This window comes from Cyanistes caeruleus, chromosome 18 (assembly GCF_971803275.1).
Source record: "Cyanistes caeruleus chromosome 18, bCyaCae1.hap1.1, whole genome shotgun sequence".
Lineage (NCBI taxonomy): Eukaryota > Metazoa > Chordata > Aves > Passeriformes > Paridae > Cyanistes > Cyanistes caeruleus.
In genome coordinates, this window is record NC_141718.1 from 5,575,506 (window position 1) to 5,593,276 (window position 17,771).

General features: G+C 44.3%; 2 protein-coding genes and 1 long non-coding RNA gene across 19 annotated transcripts in view; 2 read left to right on the forward strand and 1 right to left on the reverse strand.

The window, feature by feature from the left end:
• Window positions 1–6,497, forward strand: part of LOC111936489 (E1A-binding protein p400) — a 46,886-nt gene extending 40,389 nt beyond the window's left edge. For 9 of the 17 annotated variants that reach the window (XM_086856521.1, XM_086856524.1, XM_086856528.1 and 6 more), the window contains 5 exons: window positions 211–406; window positions 696–826; window positions 1,206–1,373; window positions 2,079–2,156; window positions 3,956–6,497. In XM_086856521.1, the coding sequence (XP_086712647.1) occupies window positions 211–406; window positions 696–826; window positions 1,206–1,373; window positions 2,079–2,156; window positions 3,956–4,228 (846 nt within the window). In that variant the 3' untranslated portion in view covers window positions 4,229–6,497. The remainder of the gene's footprint in view (window positions 1–210; window positions 407–695; window positions 827–1,205; window positions 1,374–2,078; window positions 2,157–3,955) is intronic. The other 8 variants (XM_086856523.1, XM_086856534.1, XM_086856532.1 and 5 more) reach the window with 3 other exon arrangements.
• A 662-nt stretch (window positions 6,498–7,159) lies between these two features.
• On the forward strand, window positions 7,160–15,114 carry NOC4L (nucleolar complex associated 4 homolog). Its single transcript, XM_086856536.1, has 15 exons — window positions 7,160–7,380; window positions 7,472–7,595; window positions 7,684–7,790; window positions 8,054–8,161; window positions 8,295–8,444; window positions 9,010–9,109; window positions 9,410–9,444; window positions 9,548–9,598; window positions 10,136–10,247; window positions 10,878–10,938; window positions 11,473–11,583; window positions 12,815–12,978; window positions 13,350–13,432; window positions 14,140–14,253; window positions 14,562–15,114. The coding sequence occupies exons 1-15, from the start codon at window positions 7,285–7,287 to the stop codon at window positions 14,676–14,678; spliced, it is 1,533 nt and encodes a 510-aa protein (XP_086712662.1). The 5' UTR covers window positions 7,160–7,284; the 3' UTR covers window positions 14,679–15,114.
• Window positions 10,890–13,796, reverse strand: LOC147649894 (uncharacterized). Its single transcript, XR_015277873.1, has 2 exons — window positions 13,327–13,796; window positions 10,890–13,029 (listed from the first exon to the last, which is right to left on the reverse strand). It is a non-coding gene; the product is annotated as an uncharacterized LOC147649894 (long non-coding RNA).
• Window positions 15,115–17,771: the final 2,657 nt, after the last annotated feature.

Here is a 17,771-nt window from a genome sequence, read left to right on the forward strand (position 1 = left end):
TGCATTGCTCTGGCGGTTCAGAAGGAGCTGCTGTAACATAAATAGCTTTACATTGTACTTAACCATTGATACCATCTCTGAATGTGTCACTGTACAGCAGCCATTACATTTAGAAATGTCATTTTATTGACATTGTCATTTTATAATCATCTGTTATATGCAGCAAATCTGTCTGTGCTGGTACAATAATCTTCATTCCTTACTGCTTAGACTCGTGTTCCTGCTTCCCAGCTCCAAGCACAAGGACAGATCCAGGCCCAGACTCCACAAGCAGCACAGGTTGCTCTGGCCAAGCCTCCAGTGGTGTCTGTTCCAGCTGCTGTTGTGTCATCTGCAGGAGTCACCACACTCCCTGTGACTGTTGCAGGCATTAGTGTTGCCATTGGGCAGCCACAGAAAGCAGCAGGTATGTGAATGGAAATAGGAAGAATTATATTTCATAGCAATCTCCTATAGTACAGATAATTCTTGTAGAAAGATTGTTGTTGGAACAAAAAGTTAGCTTACTCGTGGCCTTAGATAAGAAACTTTCTCCACTGTCAAAATCATGTCTTATTAAAATCAGTGGGTTGTTAGTGCTCAAAGCTGTGCAGGTAAGTCTGCAAAAGCAGAATCTGTGTTTGCAAGCTGTGATTACTGGGTCAAAGCAATAAACTGAAGACTCTTACAGTTCTAATTATTTCTGTAATTTTCAGGAGGCCAGACAGTAGTTGCACAGCCACTGCATGTCCAGCAGCTGCTAAAACTCAAGCACCACCAAGCAGCACAGCAGCAGAAAGCCATCCAGCCCCAGGTTGCACAGGGACAAGCAACTGTGCAGCAAAAGGTACTGTTGTCTGCTCTCCCATATTAACTTCTGCAGTGGTTGTAAAGCTTTGGTTCTGGATGACCAGGACACTCCTAGAGAGTCAGTCAGGATTTCTAGGGGTGAATCTTAGGTGTAAAGCGGTTGGTTGTTTGGTAGTTTTTAGTAAGTGTATGGTGTGAGTGTTGTGTGTAAGAGAAACTTTTCATTAAACACTTTAATTCTGAATACTTGTGTAAATGCATGAAGGCTTTCATCTAGTGCTCAATTTTTGATTGCTAATCATGGGAGAATTTTTTTTTTCCCATAATTAAATGTAATTAATCTTTTTTCTACATACCTGATCTTTAAAATACACTTATCTTTTGTAGTCATTGATACCTTTTTTTCTCTTGTGCAGATAAATGCTCAACAGGTTACAGTCCAGACCCAACAGCAGACTTCACAGCAGCAAAAAGTAACTTATGCTACACAGCCTGCCATTAAAACACAGTTCTTAACAACTCCAATTTCCCAAACCCAGAAACCAGGTGGAACCCAGCAAGTGCAGGCCCAGATTCAGGTACAGGTAACACAGGTTTACACCTCTAAACTGTACTGGGACTGGAAAATTGTAAAGACAACAGGTGAGGTAGAATTCAGCACCCATTCATTTTAATTCTAGTCACACATTCATTTAAATTGACTTTTTAGTAAAATTCACTGGTGCTGAATATGTGGCCTTACAGCAGGTCAGAGCAACTATGAGCTGCAAGTTTACCTTTCCTCTTTGAAGTAAAATAATTGAGTCACTCTTTTTTATTAGGCAAGGGATTCCATACTCTGTTTACTAAGGAAAATTCAGCCAGAGTTCTCCTGTTTTAGGTGCTGCCTCACAGCCTAATCTGGTGAGGTGACAACTCACATATTTTCTTTTCTGCATAACTGGATCAGTCTAACCAAGGAAAAAAAAAGGGGTTAGGAATTGGAAGCCTTACTCTTTCAAAAATATATCCCAGATAATGTAACCTGTTCAATTTTATAGGTAGGTGAGAGGAAATTACTCTGTTGTAGTTAAAATTGAAAATGTTTTGTTCCTCCCCTAGCTAAGTTCTTCCTTTCAGGGATCTAAAATGTTTCATAAACATTCAGCCTCACTGAAAATGCCAAGCTGTAGCTTACTGTGAACAGGCTTTGGAAAGGCCTTGGTAGAAGTGGTGCTAAATGTGGTGTTTTGCTGCTATCAGCAGCTTTTTATTTTGATCCAATCTTTCTTTATTTCATATCACTACAGGTTGCAAAACTCCCCCAAGTGGTCCAGCAACAGGCTACTGTTGCCAACATTCAGCAGATGGTTTCAGTTTCCCAACAGGTAGGTTTTACTCTTGTCAAACATAGCACTAGAAACATGATCTTTAGAAAAGCACATTTTTTGGGAATGTCTGTATTTTTCACCTTATGTGTGGCATAGGTAGTATTTTTGAAGGATATAGCAAGTGCCTTTCTATAAAAATAAGCCTTGAATATTGAATCAGCTGAGGTGTATTCTCTGGTCTAAAACTCTCATAGATGTAGGAATGTTTGTTCATCACTGCAGGTAAGCTGAAAAACGGATTTTTAAAAATGTTTCCTAGAACTGAAATAATTTTTAATTTTTTTTTTGTGACGTATAGTTAATTTAGCAAATAATTGAACTAATAAGCACCATCTGAGCTTTTCCCACAAAAATTAGGACAAATTGAAGGTTACAAGTTGTTTTGTTTCAGTTCATAGAACTGTGCCAAGTGCTCTGTAAAAGGCAGAACGGTGTGGTAGCTGTTCCAAATGTGTGCTGGTAGCAGACGGGGCTCAGGCAGGAGAAAGTCAGGTGCTTTGGTTCCCCCTAATGACCAGGCAGTTTAATTAACACTGTTTAGAACAGTGTCATCCAGATCATTAGCAACAGGCATATCTTAGGCAGTTGACTGGCAGGAATGATTTAACTTTGGAGGGTGGATGAACTTCTTCCATTTGGTGCACAAAAATCTGGGCAATCGACTCTTAATCTGCCACAGTTTAGAGTGCAGTGTTTTAGTGGAGAATAAGATCTGTGACAGTTTATCTCAAAATGGTGATAAAGTGTAAGCTGTCTGATAACCACCTCAGATGTGAATGCTTCAAGGGCAAAGTAGACAGCAGGAACCAGAAAACTCATCAGTCAACACAAGTTGAGTTGCCCTCTGTAGTCAGGAAGAGCTCCTAGATCATTTTCAGAAGTCATCAGTGGTGGCATAACTCTGGGACTGTTGGAGTCTGTGGCAAAAAGACAAATTGTTCCCCTCCCATGTACACCAGGGACTTCAGTGGCAGTAGGTTTAGGCCAGGATAAGTATTTTTAAAACTATGGTCTTGTGTGTATGTGGCATTCTTTTTATCTGCATTTTTAGTGCTTCCCACTGGAATCCTTTTGGATCATTCAGGAGTTAATTTTTCCCCTGGAGAAGTCCTTGTAGTTTTGTTTGGCTTTTGCATCTGACAAAGGCAGCTGAAGCTGCTCAGTTTTCATTACCTTGTCCTCTGAACAAGGAGTTGTTGATTTATTTTTTTTTTTCTCCCTTGCTCTGGGTAGAGCTCTGAAAATTAGATGTCTGGATGGAGTTCAAACTATTCTACCCTAAATTGGCAATAGAGACTGGCAGCTGTAGTCTGAAAGGGTAATGGCAGAGACTGGTGGGAAGCCTCAGTGGCTGTATTTATTGTCACAATATGGGTGCAGAGTCAGCATTTTAACCTCTTTAGTCCTCTGGCTGTCCCTCTGTTCTTTTCCCTTCTCCTTCACTTCTGCAGTACAGGAATTTTCCTGTATATCTGGTATTTTCATGTATATCTTCTATACCTTTCATCTGCCTTCTGAATGCATCTGAGGGCATGTCCTTGGATTTGCACTGCAGGGACCTGAGTTACAGGCATTTTGGCTCTTAGTTCTGACTTATAAGGTTCTAGAAAATGTGATAGAATGGTGGTTCTCAGTGAAACCACAGAGCTTATGTTCCCAGAATCATTGTCTGAGATGTTTGTCAATTAAGAGAGCAAATACTAAGTAGGAGGATTCCTTCTGTAGAACAGAAGTGTTATGACTGCTCAGTTTAATGCTAAACTATTTTGTAATTGCCTTTTCATCCTGCTGTGTAGGTACAAGCTCAGCCCCAAACTGTGACCCTTTCTCAGACGACAGCAGGTCAACAGCAGGTTCAGGTGATCCCTGCAACCACTGCTACTGCTCAGGTCGTGCAGCAAAAGCTGATCCAGCAGCAGGTGGTGACCACAGCATCTCCCCAGGTTCAGGCTCCAGGTGTACAGAACCCAGCCCAGACACCAGCAACACCTGAAGCCCAGAGTCAGCAAGCAAAAGTACAGATGAGGACACCAACTGTCAGATTAAAGGCACCTACCAAACCAAGTTGAACTGTTGCAATAACAGGGAAATACAGTATTTTGCATTTGCTGAGACAAGTGAGAAGCTACTCCAAACATCCAAATGAAGACAAAACACCTCTATTTTTATTTTTTTTTTTTTTTTTTTTGTAGCAGAAGGTTTTTTGCTGGTGAACATTTAAACATGGAAACTCACATGTAACTTGTGTATTAGCAACTGTTTAGCACTCAAACTCTGTACAAGATGCATCCTGCCTGTGTTCTCTGTGCTCATTCAAACCAGATAAAGCAAGCATTACTTAGGTTGAAATTCTGCCCAGCTTCTCAAAAGTGAAATGGTGATCTGCCATAAATGTCAGTAAAATCCATCTGTGTTGGAACACCACACCTGTCTGTGGGAATGTGCAACTCCTTGCTGTAGTTCTGTGTGTGCTCAGTACCCATGTTGAAGCCACACAAAGAACCAGCTGTGGATGATACAGCACAGTATTTTCCATCTGTACAAAAGCTCTGTGTTGTTCTTCCCTGTGGTAAATGCCCCTGGAAGATAGAACACAGACTTGAAGTGCTCCCTGCAAAGTTTAGCCAATAAATGTGAAAACCTGTAAGTATATGTAATTAAAAAGGAAAAAAAAAAAAAAAAGGGTTTCATTCTCCATTTTTGTAAGTCTTTTAAAATGTTTGTTAGTAGTTTTTGTGTACAGTTTACTGAATCACCCAACCTGTGTGCTCATTCTCATATTTCACTTTAAAATAATGGATATTTTAGGCATGAGCTGAGTAAATACTGTGTTGATAGTAGATGTGTATTAAAGTGTAGCCCATTTTTTTTTTTTTTTTTGTAAAAGAATTGTTCAGTAGATACAGCTACACAGATGATCCACGGCTGTTTCTCATGGGACTTCTGTCACGAAAAATCTCCAGCTGATAAAATCTAATCTCTCTGTTTCATTCTGCTCTTGCAACATGTTTAAATGTTCAGTACTTTTTACACGGCTTTCAGCTTGGGGGGTGGGGGGCTGGGGGAAGGGGAGAATAGTGAAATTAAATCTAAGACTTAATTCTTCAACTGTGTAAAGAGTAAGATCTAACTTTTGTACTATTCTTTTACTAAAGCTAACGATGAATGTATCTTCAGGTGGGTATTTTGGATGTGAATAGAGCGTGGCCTCTTCCTCCAAATGAGTTTGCCTTATTGTTGTGGAGAAAAAAAAAGCAAAAAGCTGCATAGAACTGTGGGGGGGTTTCTTTACTTTTCTTGCATACAATGAATGACAGACTTTGCAAACAGCACTGAGTGAGGAATCAAAAAGCCCTTGGTGGCTTGAAGGGATTTATTTTACTTTGGCCATAAAACTGCACAATGTGTAAAATCCAGACAAAATGACAACATTCCTTTTCTGAGGTGGTTTTAAAATTATTTTTCCATTCTGTGATCTTTTTACTCTTTTAGGAAGGGAGCCTGTTTAAGGGCAAGGAAAGCATGTATTTTGTTTTTACCTCTGTATGTCCACACTTGTTGGTACCTGGCAATCCACATGGCTTAAACAAGAAAGAATTCTCAGCCAGCTCCTCTGTGTTAGTTGGGTTAGGTACAGCCAGTTCTGTTCAGATCACAAATGTAAACATTGGCTCAGGCGGTGTTCCTGATATTTTTATTTTATACCTCTTTTGTCCTGCCTACTTTTTTTCTTGGACCCTCAGGTCTACAAATACAAGGGCATTTTGTTGTTGTTTTTTTTTTTAAGCTGTTTTTGCATGCAGTAGTATTCCCATGACCCTTCTGACCCCTGGCGTGTGCCATCCCCTAAACTTCCCAGCCAGCCAGGGAGCTGGCATTGCTGACAGCGGAGTAGTTTAAAATGTAAAGCAGATGCAGTGGTAATGGATAGTGACACTGTGTACAGTATAGCCTTACTCATCCAAAAATATTGCTTAGTTAGCCCCAGTTTTACTTTTAAGTGTTTAGCTTTTATGATGTGCATGAAAGTCGGGGTGGGGGGGAACAGTTCCAGCAGTGGGAGAGCTGCTGGCTACGTCGTTGTGCTGGTCTGATTTGGTGTCTAAAGAGGCGATTGTTTCTTGTTTAGGTCAGTTGATGAAGATAAAGTCACCATCTTTTTTTTTGTTTGTTTCCTTCTAATTATTTTCTTTCTTCCTTTCGATGTGTCTTTCTCCCAGGAGTGTGTTAGGAAGTCAACCTGTACATAAGTGATGAACATTTGTACTCGACCCAGTAGGATGATAAGGAATAGTGCTGTATCCTACCTGAAGGTGTAATAAAGTGTACATTTTTCTACCGCCGCCTCGCTCTGCCTTCTGTACCGGGGGAGGAGGGCGGGCTTGGGGGGTTACAGGGAGGTGCTGGCTGGGAGGACGGACCCGTCCCCATCCCTGATTCCCATTCCTGATCCCCATCCCGATCTCCATCCCTGATCCCCATCCCGATCTCCATCCCTGATCCCCATCCCGATTTCCATCCCTGATCCCCATCCCCATCCCTGATCTCCATCCCAATCCCCATCCCGATCTCCATCCCTGATCTCCATCCCGATCTCCATCCCTGATCCCCATCCCGATCCCCATCCCGATCTCCATCCCGATTTCCATCCCGATCTCCATCCCTGATCCCCATCCCGATCCCCATCCCGATCTCCATCCCGATCTCCATCCCTGATCCCCATCCCGATCTCCATCCCGATCTCCATCCCTGATCCCCATCCCCATCCCTGATCTCCATCCCGATCTCCATCCCTGATCCCCATCCCTGATCCCCATCCCGATCTCCATCCCTGATCCCCATCCCCATCCCTGATCTCCATCCCGATCTCCATCCCTGATCCCCATCCCGATCTCCATCCCGATTTCCATCCCGATCTCCATCCCTGATCCCCATCCCCATCCCGATCTCCATCCCGATCTCCATCCCGATCTCCATCCCTGATCCCGATCCCCATCCCGGCCCCGCTGCGGGCGGAGCGGCCGCGGCTCCTCCTCTCTCTCCTGCTCCTCCTCTCTCTCCTCCCCTCTCTCCTCTCTCTCCTCCCCTCTCTCCTCCTCCTCCTCCCGTGTGTTCCCCGGCGATCATGGCGCGGGAGGCCGCGCTCGCCGCCTGCCTGGAGGCCGTGCTGGGGAGCCGCTCCAGCGCCAACCGCGTCTTCGAGCTCCTGGAGCCGCTGGTGGTGCGGGCCGGGCCGGGCCGGGCCGGGCGGGGGGAGCGGGCTGAGGGACGGCAGCGCGGCCGGGCCGCCGCTCTGACACGCTGTTCCCCAGGGCCAGGAGGAGCCGGAGGACATCGTGAGCGCCGCCAGGAGCTGCAGCCGGCTGTTCGGGGCGCTGCTGGAGCGGCGGGAGCTGTTCGTGGGGCCGCTGCCCGAGCAGGACGCCTCTCTGGCCGGTGAGCGCGGAGCGGGGCCCCGCGGCGCTGGCCGGGCCAGGCGCGGCCCTGCCCGGGCCCAGCCTGGATGTGTGTCTGTCCCTCACAGAGAGCTACAGCGCCGAGGACAAGTACAGGATATGGATGAGGCACCGCTACAGGGACTGCGTGGGCTGCCTCGGGGAGCTCCTGGGGCACGACTCCTTCCAGGTCAAGGTAGGTCCTGGGCCCGCTGCTGACCCACGGTTCGCGGGGGTCCCTTGAGGTTATCAGCCAATATTTCAGTGTGGGAGGGCAGGCAGTGCTGTAAGATAGCACTGATGCTCTGACTCTGCTCACCAGCAGCGAGCATGCAGCTTTCACAGGAAATAATATCTCATTCTTCCTCCTCTTGAAAGTTGCTTCCTTTGGGTTTCACCCCTGGTGTGCTTGTTTAGGTGGGGTTTTTTTTTATGAGAGTCCCTTCTGTTTTTTTAAAGGAGATGGCACTCTGCACGCTGATGAAGTTTGTCGAATTGGAGACACAATATCCATTGATCAAAATAGAGTGGAAGGGAGCTTTAACTTTTCCATATGATCTTCTTAAGGTAAGATGCAGATGTGAAAAGTCCCTCCTGTCAGTGACCTGATGGCACATGAACTCGTATGCCCTCAGCTGCCTCTCTGCTCCCATGCTGTAAGAGACTGACTTGTTGCTTTGCTTTCCAAACCCTTTGTTAGGTAGTTGTTGATGGCTTGCTGCCCACCGAGGAGGATGCCTCGCTGCTGATCTCCCGCTTTCAGGAGTACATGGAGTACGACGACGTGCGGTACTTTGTCATGAAGGCTGTCACTGCCAGCATCTTGCAGGTCATGCAAAAGACAAAGGAGGTAAGAAATTGTTACTGCTCAGGTGGCTCTGGATGAGTTGCTCTGGGTTGTGTGTGAAGCAGGGAGGAATTAGTGATACATGGAAATATTTGGAAGCCAGAGAAATGAGTGTGCCCATTAAAGGCATTGATTGTTTTTTCTTTTCTATGTCAGTGTGCCAAGACTGGCTTTACTCTGAAGTTGAAAGTATTTCAAGACACATACTGTTCTTTCTGGTGCAGGCTCTAGCTTCTGTTTTACCCAAATCTCCACAGCTTGGGTGACACACAGAGAACTTTTAATTCTGTTTACTCTGCTGCAGAGGAAGAATCTATTTCCCTCATTGGATTCACCAGTTTTGTTAAACCAAAATAAGTACAGAGGTTTCATATTGGATAAACAAGTAGTACTCTAGGTTGAGGCTGCAACAGAGAATATACCAGTGTGTAGTTTAGTCATCAACATTTTCCCTTTCTCTTTCCTAAATATATTCAGTACTTGGAAACAGGGCAACATTGAAGCCCAGCATCTTGCTATCTAATGTGAAACTTGCTTCATGTTTGTTTTTTATGCTTTTTTTCCTCAGAGGCCACTGCCTTTTTACCAGCAGAATGTCTTTTCTCTCATCTCACCCATTAACATGCCAAACAAAGAGTCTGAGATGGTCAAATTTATGGTCAAGCAAGGTTAGTAAACTCTGCATGATGAACTGCACGTGAAAAGGAGAATCAGGTTTAAGATTTTTAGTGTGTAAGACCTTATTATTGTTTGTTGATTAAGAATATCTGCTTCTTTGATCACCGTGATTCTAAACAGTCTTAAAAATCCATATTCCTCAGTCTACAGGGGGGTCTGTTATGGCCTTGTATCAAATTAAACACTTCAGCCCAAGATTTTAGAGTATCAAAGGGCTAAGTTAAAAAGGGTCATCTTAATTTTTTGACTATCCATTTCAAGTTCAACATCTGTTTTCTCCTTTTTGTTAGATAACCGTGAGGAGTTGAAACTTTCAAAGCTGCAGGTAACTGTTCATTTGGTGCGTTAGAATCGAAATTTTATCTGCTTAAAATACAGCATTATCTGTACCAGTGTGTTTAACTCACTGTTTGCAATTCTGTTTTAAGGCACACAAACAGATGTTTCAAAAAATGTGGCTGACTTTTTTGAAGCACAAGGTGAGTGTTACTTCTGCCACTGATCTGCATTGCTCTTTAATTTAAGGTTTGCTGATCCTTAGCAATTGTGTCTAGCCTTGCACAAAGCTGCTGGTAGGACCCCCCAGTATGGTTTGAGTGTTGGGTGGGAACAGCCCAGTGACCATTTCTGTTGGATCACTCTGCCAAGAAACATGACCTCATATATGGCCTGCTTTTTCTCCTTACTCTCAGCCTTTTTTCCCTACCTTAAACATCTCTGCCCATCAAGGTGATCTGCAGCATAGCAATCTCTGCTTACAAACTGAAGCTTCCCCAGCCTTTTTCCTGGTGATTTTCCCCATCTGAGTGTTTAGTTGTGAGCACCTGCTTCTTGAGTGAACTTCATTGGTGTTACTTGTAAACTGGCCCATTTGGGAACTACTGCTGCAAGATGTATTGTATTTTCCTGGCACATTCCCTTCTGCTTGTGCATTGCCCTTTTGAGCCACAGGTTGCTGCTGCAGTCTGTGTTCTCCCTGCAGTGCTTGTTTCTCTGTGTTGTTTTGTCCTTCACAGCTGCCCACTGGCCTTTACAAAAAGGTTCTTGTCATTCTGCACGACTCTGTCCTGCCTTACATGAACGAGCCCACTCTCATGATGGACTTCTTGACAGTGGCCTATGGCATAGGTGAGTGAGAATGGTCCTTTATCCTTTGTGGCACCTCCAGCATGGGACAGATGGACTTGGAAACTCTGCTGCATGCAGCACCACAACCTGGGTGATGGAATAGGTCTACTTTTGGCTGGGATGGAGCTAAGGAACTAGGGTCATCTCCATCATCCCTGAAAGGGAGAGGATTTTACCTGGGTTTGTAAATGTCATTGCTCCTTTTATGTAAGGAAAATCATATTTAAGGCTTTGTGAAAAAGTAGAATACTGGAGTGATTAATTTTAAACAGAGAATTCAGACAGTGCTGCTGATCCAAACACAGGATCCACAGATTCGTGCAGAAATGTCCTTTCTGAGCAGACCTTTGCCTCCCCAGTGTGACTTTGTTTAGGAATTAGAGGAGCACATTTTTGTGTTTCAGTCATTGAACATTTGTTCTGTTAAAATACGGCTTAATCTTTGTAAGAAACTTGGGAGCCTCTGGAAGGATGTAGATGAAATTGTTTCACCTTTCAGCCTTTCACTGGCTCTGATTTCAGGTATTGAGTTTTGTGTTCCTTCTGGGAAGATTTTATTATAGAAAAAACTTGAAGATTATTTTTTTCTAGTTATTTTTATTGTGTTGATATCTGTCTGCTTTCTTACAGGTGGAGCAATCAGTCTTCTGGCCCTAAATGGGTTATTTATTCTGATTCATCAGCATAATCTGTAAGTAAAACAAGTATATTGTTTAAAGGAACATAGGTTTTTGCATTTATGTCTTTATGTAAGAGGAACTGAAATGGATTTACCACACCTTCAGGCTTTGAAATTCCCCCATGAGAAAGCCAAACTGCACAAGAGGCTCAGGCTGTTTGGATGCTGAACTTTTTTGGCTGTCTGATTTCTTTTACAACTGAGTGCAAATATTCTCTTGACTGTGGTTGCTCAGCACTTAAAAATCAATTTCCATTGATCTGATTACAGAGTGAAGCCATAGTCTTTGGTGTCCCTTTCACTGCATCCTATACCATTTGCAGTCATTGGACATGGCTTCACACCCTGAAGATGGCTGGGCACTGCAGGACCCATAAATTCACCTTGCAGCTTGTTTTCAAGTGGTGACTGTAGAGGGAAGCCTAAGAGAGCTAAACAGAGCACAGCAGTGGGCTGGGGTGCTCTTAATGAAAGCACAAAAACATTTAGACACAGTCCCTCTGTACACCACTAATGGATGTTTAATTTTTCCTTTTTTCTCAACAGGGAGTATCCTGACTTTTACAAAAAGCTTTACAGTTTGTTAGACCCTTCCATCTATCACGTGAAGTACCGAGCTCGCTTTTTCCACCTGACTGATCTGTTTTTGTCTTCATCGTAAGTAGCATCTTTATTATGTATGCTCACATATTTTCCTCCTGCTTTTCTGTTCTTGAACAGTCTCCCACACGTCTGGATTTAATGTATTCAGCGTGCCTGCTGGATTAGATACATTTTTATGGAGAAAGCTGAATCCAAGACTATTATTGTAGTCTTGTGTAATTTTTCATATGCTATTTTTGAAGATTTGCCTCAGCCATAGATTTCAGAAAGGAAGAATTGCAGTTAGTTATCAGGGTTTGAGCTGCAAGTGCTTATGGATGTGTTTTTGATCTCTGCTCCACTTTGGGCGAAAGTGATGAATTTTCTGTCCTGTCTTTGTAAAAATGGAAAAGTAAAATTTGCAGGCTTTTTATAGATTACAAAGCTGTTGATAAATGGGTGGCTTTTTGCAGACATAAAGCACTGAAATGTGAAGTGTTTGACAGCCTGTCTTGATTTTGTCAGTTCATTATACACTGGGAAGAAACGGGATAGGCAGCTGGTCACGTAGTTGCTGTCATATGTTATAAAATAAACCAACAGTAACACAGCACTGGGCACTTCATATCCAAGCCCCTTGTATTCCCGGTGTACTTTGGAGAGAGTGACAAGACCTGTGGGTAACTTTGTTGAGCCTTGCAGGTTCAGTGAAGTCTGAGTGACTGAAAAATTGTCATTTTCACCCTGACTCTTCTAACATGAAGAAGGGGCCTAAATGAGCTGGTTGCTGTTAGAAATTTGCATCTTCACCATTAAAAAAAAAAAAGAATTATGCTGCACATTTACACTACACAGGAGCTTTATGTTCCCATTAGCAGCTGCAGTGCTTGGAAGTGTTATGTAAATTTAACATCATGGCCTGTGTATTAATTAAACCCACAAAATGACATAAGAAGAATATAATTAAGGTTGCCTGGCCAAGCACTCAGAAGTTTATAAAAGGACTGAATAAAGTTTGCCACAAGAATGGCCATGTACAGGGGCTGTGCTTGGCAGTGGTGCCACATATCAGGATTGAATCTCACAGTGATCTGAGATTACTCATGCACTGAATGTAAATTCCCCCAAAAAAATTGTTCCAGTGGGCACACAATACATTGCCGCTTAAAAGTGAGATTCCTAAAGTTCCTCTTTACTCCACAAAACAGCCTGATGAGCCCCCTGGTCTCTAATCTGTGCTGTTGGGGTGGCTGAGGCTGCTGGCTGTCCTGGCAGGACTCTAACAGCTCCTGTCCCCTGTCCCCAGGCACTTGCCAGCGTACCTGGTGGCAGCGTTCATCAAGCGGCTGTCCCGGCTGGCCCTCACAGCCCCGCCCGAGGCTCTGCTCATGGTCATTCCCTTCATCTGCAACCTCTTCCGGAGGCACCCCTCCTGCAGGGTGCTGGTGCACAGGCCAGGAGGGCCAGCAGGTACGAGGAGAAGTGTGTTACACCTTTAGGACAGCATAAAGAGGAGCACTGCTGTGGGGGAAAAGGGGAGATTCCAGTTCTGAGGTTTGAAAGGATCCCTTTGTCCTGTCCCTTGAGTTTGTGAAAGGTCAGCAGGCTCCTGCTGTTGAGTTCAAAGCTATTCCAAATGCCCTACTTCTGTGCTTTTTGAAAGTGGCATGGTTTTGTAGTGCTGCCAGCACTTGGTCATGCTGGGATGTGTCAGATTGTTCCTGGACCATAAATGACTTGGGAAGGAGTGACTGGCTACAGCACTGCTCTGGGCCTGTGTTCTCTTAGGGTTTATGCACATCAGACAGGAGGTATTACCTCTGTATCTCCTATTTCCTCAGATATGTCAGAAGATCCATATGTTATGGAGGAGGAGGAACCATCTAAAAGCAGGGCTTTGGAGAGCTCTCTCTGGGAGATTCAGGTATGTCATCCCAAAATGAACATTTGGGCCTGGTATGGGTCTCTTCCATCCTTGCTGCTTCCTTGACACATGTCCTAGCAAATGGTTTCTTTTACTCTGCATCATTTTCTGTCCTAGCAAAGGATTCCATACACTGGGACAATGTACATGCTGATTAGTGGGTGGCTTCTGAGCACACATTTGAACTTTCAGTTCACAACTGAAACAGATTAAATAGCTGCAAATGTACCAGGCTTCTTATTTGCTGTGGAGAGGAGAGGGGAACTTGGTGAGCAGTGATGGAAGTGAATTGAGTAGAGGCAGGTTATCCTCTAGAAATGGATGAGAGGTTTATGTAGGGGGTTGAAGCAGCAACAAGAATGATGTGCTGGAGCTGGAATCCTGCAGAGCTGGGGCTTGGGTGTGGCATGAGGGCACTGTGAGGTAGCAGAATTGGATTATGCAGTGTAAGCATGGCCTGTGGGTGCATTTGTCTTGAGCTGGATGTGACCATGTGAGAGGAGCCTTTGACATGTTTGAAAGATGCCTGAAATGAGGAGTTCTTGAAGCTCTGTAGCACGGTGCAGCAAACTTGGATCTGATGGAATTTGGTGGTCGCTGAAGATCTGACCAGCAAATGGGCAGACTCTTGTTTGGGAATGCAGATGGATGTGTGTTACCCTGTACTTATTAGATTATCTCCTATTTGTCTTGTCTTGCTTTTTCAGTCTCTCCAGAGCCATTATCACCCAGATGTGGCCAAGGCAGCTGCTGTCCTGAACCAGTCCCTGTCTGAAATGGAGGATGACATATCAGGTCTCCTGGAGCTCTCAAATTATGAGGTAATGCTGCTGTGGCTTTGTGAGTGACTGGAACCAGAGGAAAAGAGATTCTGGATGCAGCATCTGTGTCCTGTTCATCTGCCTTGCTGCTGGGGAGGGAGCTACACTGACTTGGTTGCCCAGAACCAGGGCAAACCAGGAAAATGATCTGTTAAATAACAGCATGAGCAATGGTGGTGACAGGGCTGGCTTTTTTTTTTTGTAAGTGTTTATTTGCTGGATGTTTTAAGACTTTAGAGTGAGCAGTGTTATCGGGGTGAAGAGCTTGTACTGAGTTTTGACAATATTTTCTGGTTTTTATTTTGTAGCTTTTTGATAAAGAAGTAAAGAAAAAGGCTGTTGACGTGCCCCTGGAGTTTGAGCAAGTACGAGGTTTGTTTGGGAAGAAAAATGATATTTTTGCAGAGCACTTCAGTTTAGACTGATGCCATCTCCTACCAAAACACATCTGTCAGCAGCATTGGATCTTAGGGACACGTGGAAAGCTCCCATGTGCTCAGCAGCCCTTCCCTGTGAGGAGAGCTGAACTGTTTGAGCTGCAGCCTTCTTCAGTGCCCCTTGCCAGTGCCCCTGGATGGACTTTGCTGTGTTTCTCACACTTGCATACCACCACCTGGTATTTGGGAGGGATTTTTCCTCGGAGCAAGGGTTTCTGGACTTGTTCATGGCTGGGATCCCAGTCCTTCCCCCAGAACTGCTGGTGCTGGCTGTGACCAGGGGCTGCATCAACAGACATCACTGCCGTTCCATGGGACTGAGGGGAATTGCATTCTCTGACTGCTCTTGCTCTTCAGATGTTTTACTTTTATATGAGGGCTGACAGCCTATTTGTAATAAATGTCTTCAATACATGAGTGTAAACACCTGATGTATTATAATTATATTTTTACATGCATTTTAAAGCTCATCTTCAGAGAGATTTTTCTCTTCCTGGTACTCAGTACTCCCACATTCAAGGCACTGAAACTGCTTTGTCTAACAACTCAAAAGATGCTCAGTGAGCATCTGTGAAATGTTGCTGGTGTTCCTGTACATCCATCTCATGCACTAAGGTTTCTGGATTCCAAATGCTCATGAGCTTTTGGAAGTGAACATAATCCTGGTGCCTGCTGTAGCTGGGGAGGCCAGCTGATGTGCAGTGGGAGGCTAATCCTTGAGTTTTGCTTCAGAATGATAAGCAGCTTGGTGTGGTTTTGCTTGCAGCCTGCATGTGTTTTAGGAGCTCTGGCCAGAGTGTATCCAGGGGCTAATAACTTTTTAACTCCATTTCTGCTGGATGCCTTTGTTAATTTTTCATATACTTCCAGAAGTCATATAGAAATTCCATTTGATAGGGTTCCACCTAAGGTTTTAAGTTTGAGATAAACTGTTAACAGCACAGACAAACTCAGAACTTTCTTTAAACTCATTTTCAACAATTTTATGTTACCTCTTTAGATTTAAATTCTGCCTGCATAATTTGAAATCGTATTTTGTGGAAGAGTAAATTATAATCAAGAAAGCAGAGGCCAAGAAATCCAATTTCTGGCAGCCAAGTCTGGTTAAGTCAAGGAAAACTGCAGCTGTCTTGGAGACACTGAAGTGTTACATTTTCTTCATCCAGTTTTTTTCATGCTTTCCAAACAGTGGACATGTCCTCACAGTGTAGAGCTCTACATTTTTTTTTTCCCTTTCTGATGCTTTTGAATTCAGGCAGGGTATTTCTGAGGATTGATATTTTCCCTCTTTTTCTTTGGAAGTCTCTTTCTTTGTTCTCTGGTGAAAAGGCAATGCTGCCTCCTCCCTGGCCAGCCTGCTTTTCTTCTTTCTTTGACTTCTGGTATCTGAGATAGGAAGGCAGAATGGTTGAGATGTAACTTTCAACTTGAGAAGCCTCAGTTCAGGTTCACCCAGGCCTTGTATTTCAGCTCTAGGATCTATCTCCCTTTGTCATGGGGTTTTGTCTGGATGTTTGGTAAACATCTTGAAGTGCTGTGCTGTAGCAATGAGAGCCACATGGCCCACTTTGAAAGATGTCAGTGTATCATCTCAGATGAAGTGGATGACTGTATTGAAAAGAATGAATGTCTATGTTGAATGGCTTTCTCTGCATATTTTTATTTTATTCAGGTTGGCCCTGGGTGTGATTGCTGGTGAGCAGTGCCATTCACTTCTGTCATTATATTGACACTCAGGAGTGTTGGGTCCTTTTTAAAAGCACAAATACTAGACCACTTGGGCATGGGGCAAATCCAGGTCTCAAAGTGCTGAAAATGAGGGAGTTTGGTTGGGTTCCTCTACATGGACAGAGGGTAAACAGAGTGTCCTCAGGGCTGTGTGACCTTGTGTGCCTGTCTGTCCTTCTGAGGTCTCCTGGCACCAAACAGGAACGCCCTGCACATGAGGCAGATGGAGTTGGTGGGGAGTACTGGAAAGCAGCAGCTCCTGCCTTGTGGTGTGGCTCTCTGCTGCCTTGTACCTGAGAGCAAATGACCACAGCCTAAAGCATTATCCAAGCACCAGCAAAAGGGATGCCATGGAAAGGAGTGTTTTTCAGGACTGCAAAGGCACCAGCATCTCCAGCGTTCCACCAGCCATGGATCCCAGGTACCACACTGCAATGAGCGGTGACTGGGTTGGAGCAGGATGCAATTCATGTTTCCCAGAGCATTCTCAGTGCTCTGTGTGCTGCTCCTGCTGACACCGAGGCAGAGGCTCAGGCTGACACAGGGTCTTTCCAGATTCCTCAGCACATTTCACTGCTGGGCTGGAAAGGCTTTAGCACTTCACTTGAATTATGTGCATCTGACCTGGAGTGACTTAATTATTTTGTGATGATGCCTGGTAGCCCCAGCACAGCCCCACTATGCTTGGTGCAGACAATCAAACCACAGACAGCTCAGAGGAGCTTACAGCTGAGAGCCTGGGTGCACTTCAGACAAGCCTTGAAGGTCTTGCAGAGACTTCATCCCCCAGCTCTGATGCTGCACTTACCTGAGCAGCATTTTTAAGCCAGCTCTTAGGTAGAGATAGCTTTAAGCCCCTGCCTGTCCTTGGAAAAACATTGCATCTGGTCTTTCATCAAGCTTTTATCTTTCAACTTTCACCCCTTTCCCCTCAATAGGAGGCATCAAGAAAAAAAATCAGCAGTTATAAATATTAAAAGTTTCATCTGCACAGAGTGAGCAGCCCTTATCAGGCTGCACACCTGCTGCTGCTCCTGCTCTACAGGTCTCCACAGACTGTAGATTATAGATGCTTTAATCATGGGGTGTATTAACTGGAAGGCCAGATTGAAGTACCAGGCAGAGAGTGCATAAGTCACTCCTGTTATTATTTGATTTTTATCAGATGTGGGAGGGGGGGAGGGCTGTTCTGGGGGGGTTTTGTTGTTGTTGGGCTATTTCAGTGAGCATAAAAGATAGTTTTATGAAAACATTGACATAACCCTGCAGCCTCCACACCCATCATTGCCTCAGTCCCCCACTAGAGGGTAATGATAAGGTCTCTGATTCAATGGACTGCCCTTGGTTTTTCTG

Coding starts and splice junctions, on each gene's coding strand:
- NOC4L (XM_086856536.1), top strand. CDS start 7,285: ATGGCGCGGGAGGCCGCGCTCGCCGCCTGCCTGGAGGCCGTGCTGGGG. Junction 7,596..7,683: donor GCAGGACGCCTCTCTGGCCG/GTGAGCGCGGAG, acceptor TGTCCCTCACAG/AGAGCTACAGCGCCGAGGAC. Junction 11,584..12,814: donor GATCTGTTTTTGTCTTCATC/GTAAGTAGCATC, acceptor CCCTGTCCCCAG/GCACTTGCCAGCGTACCTGG.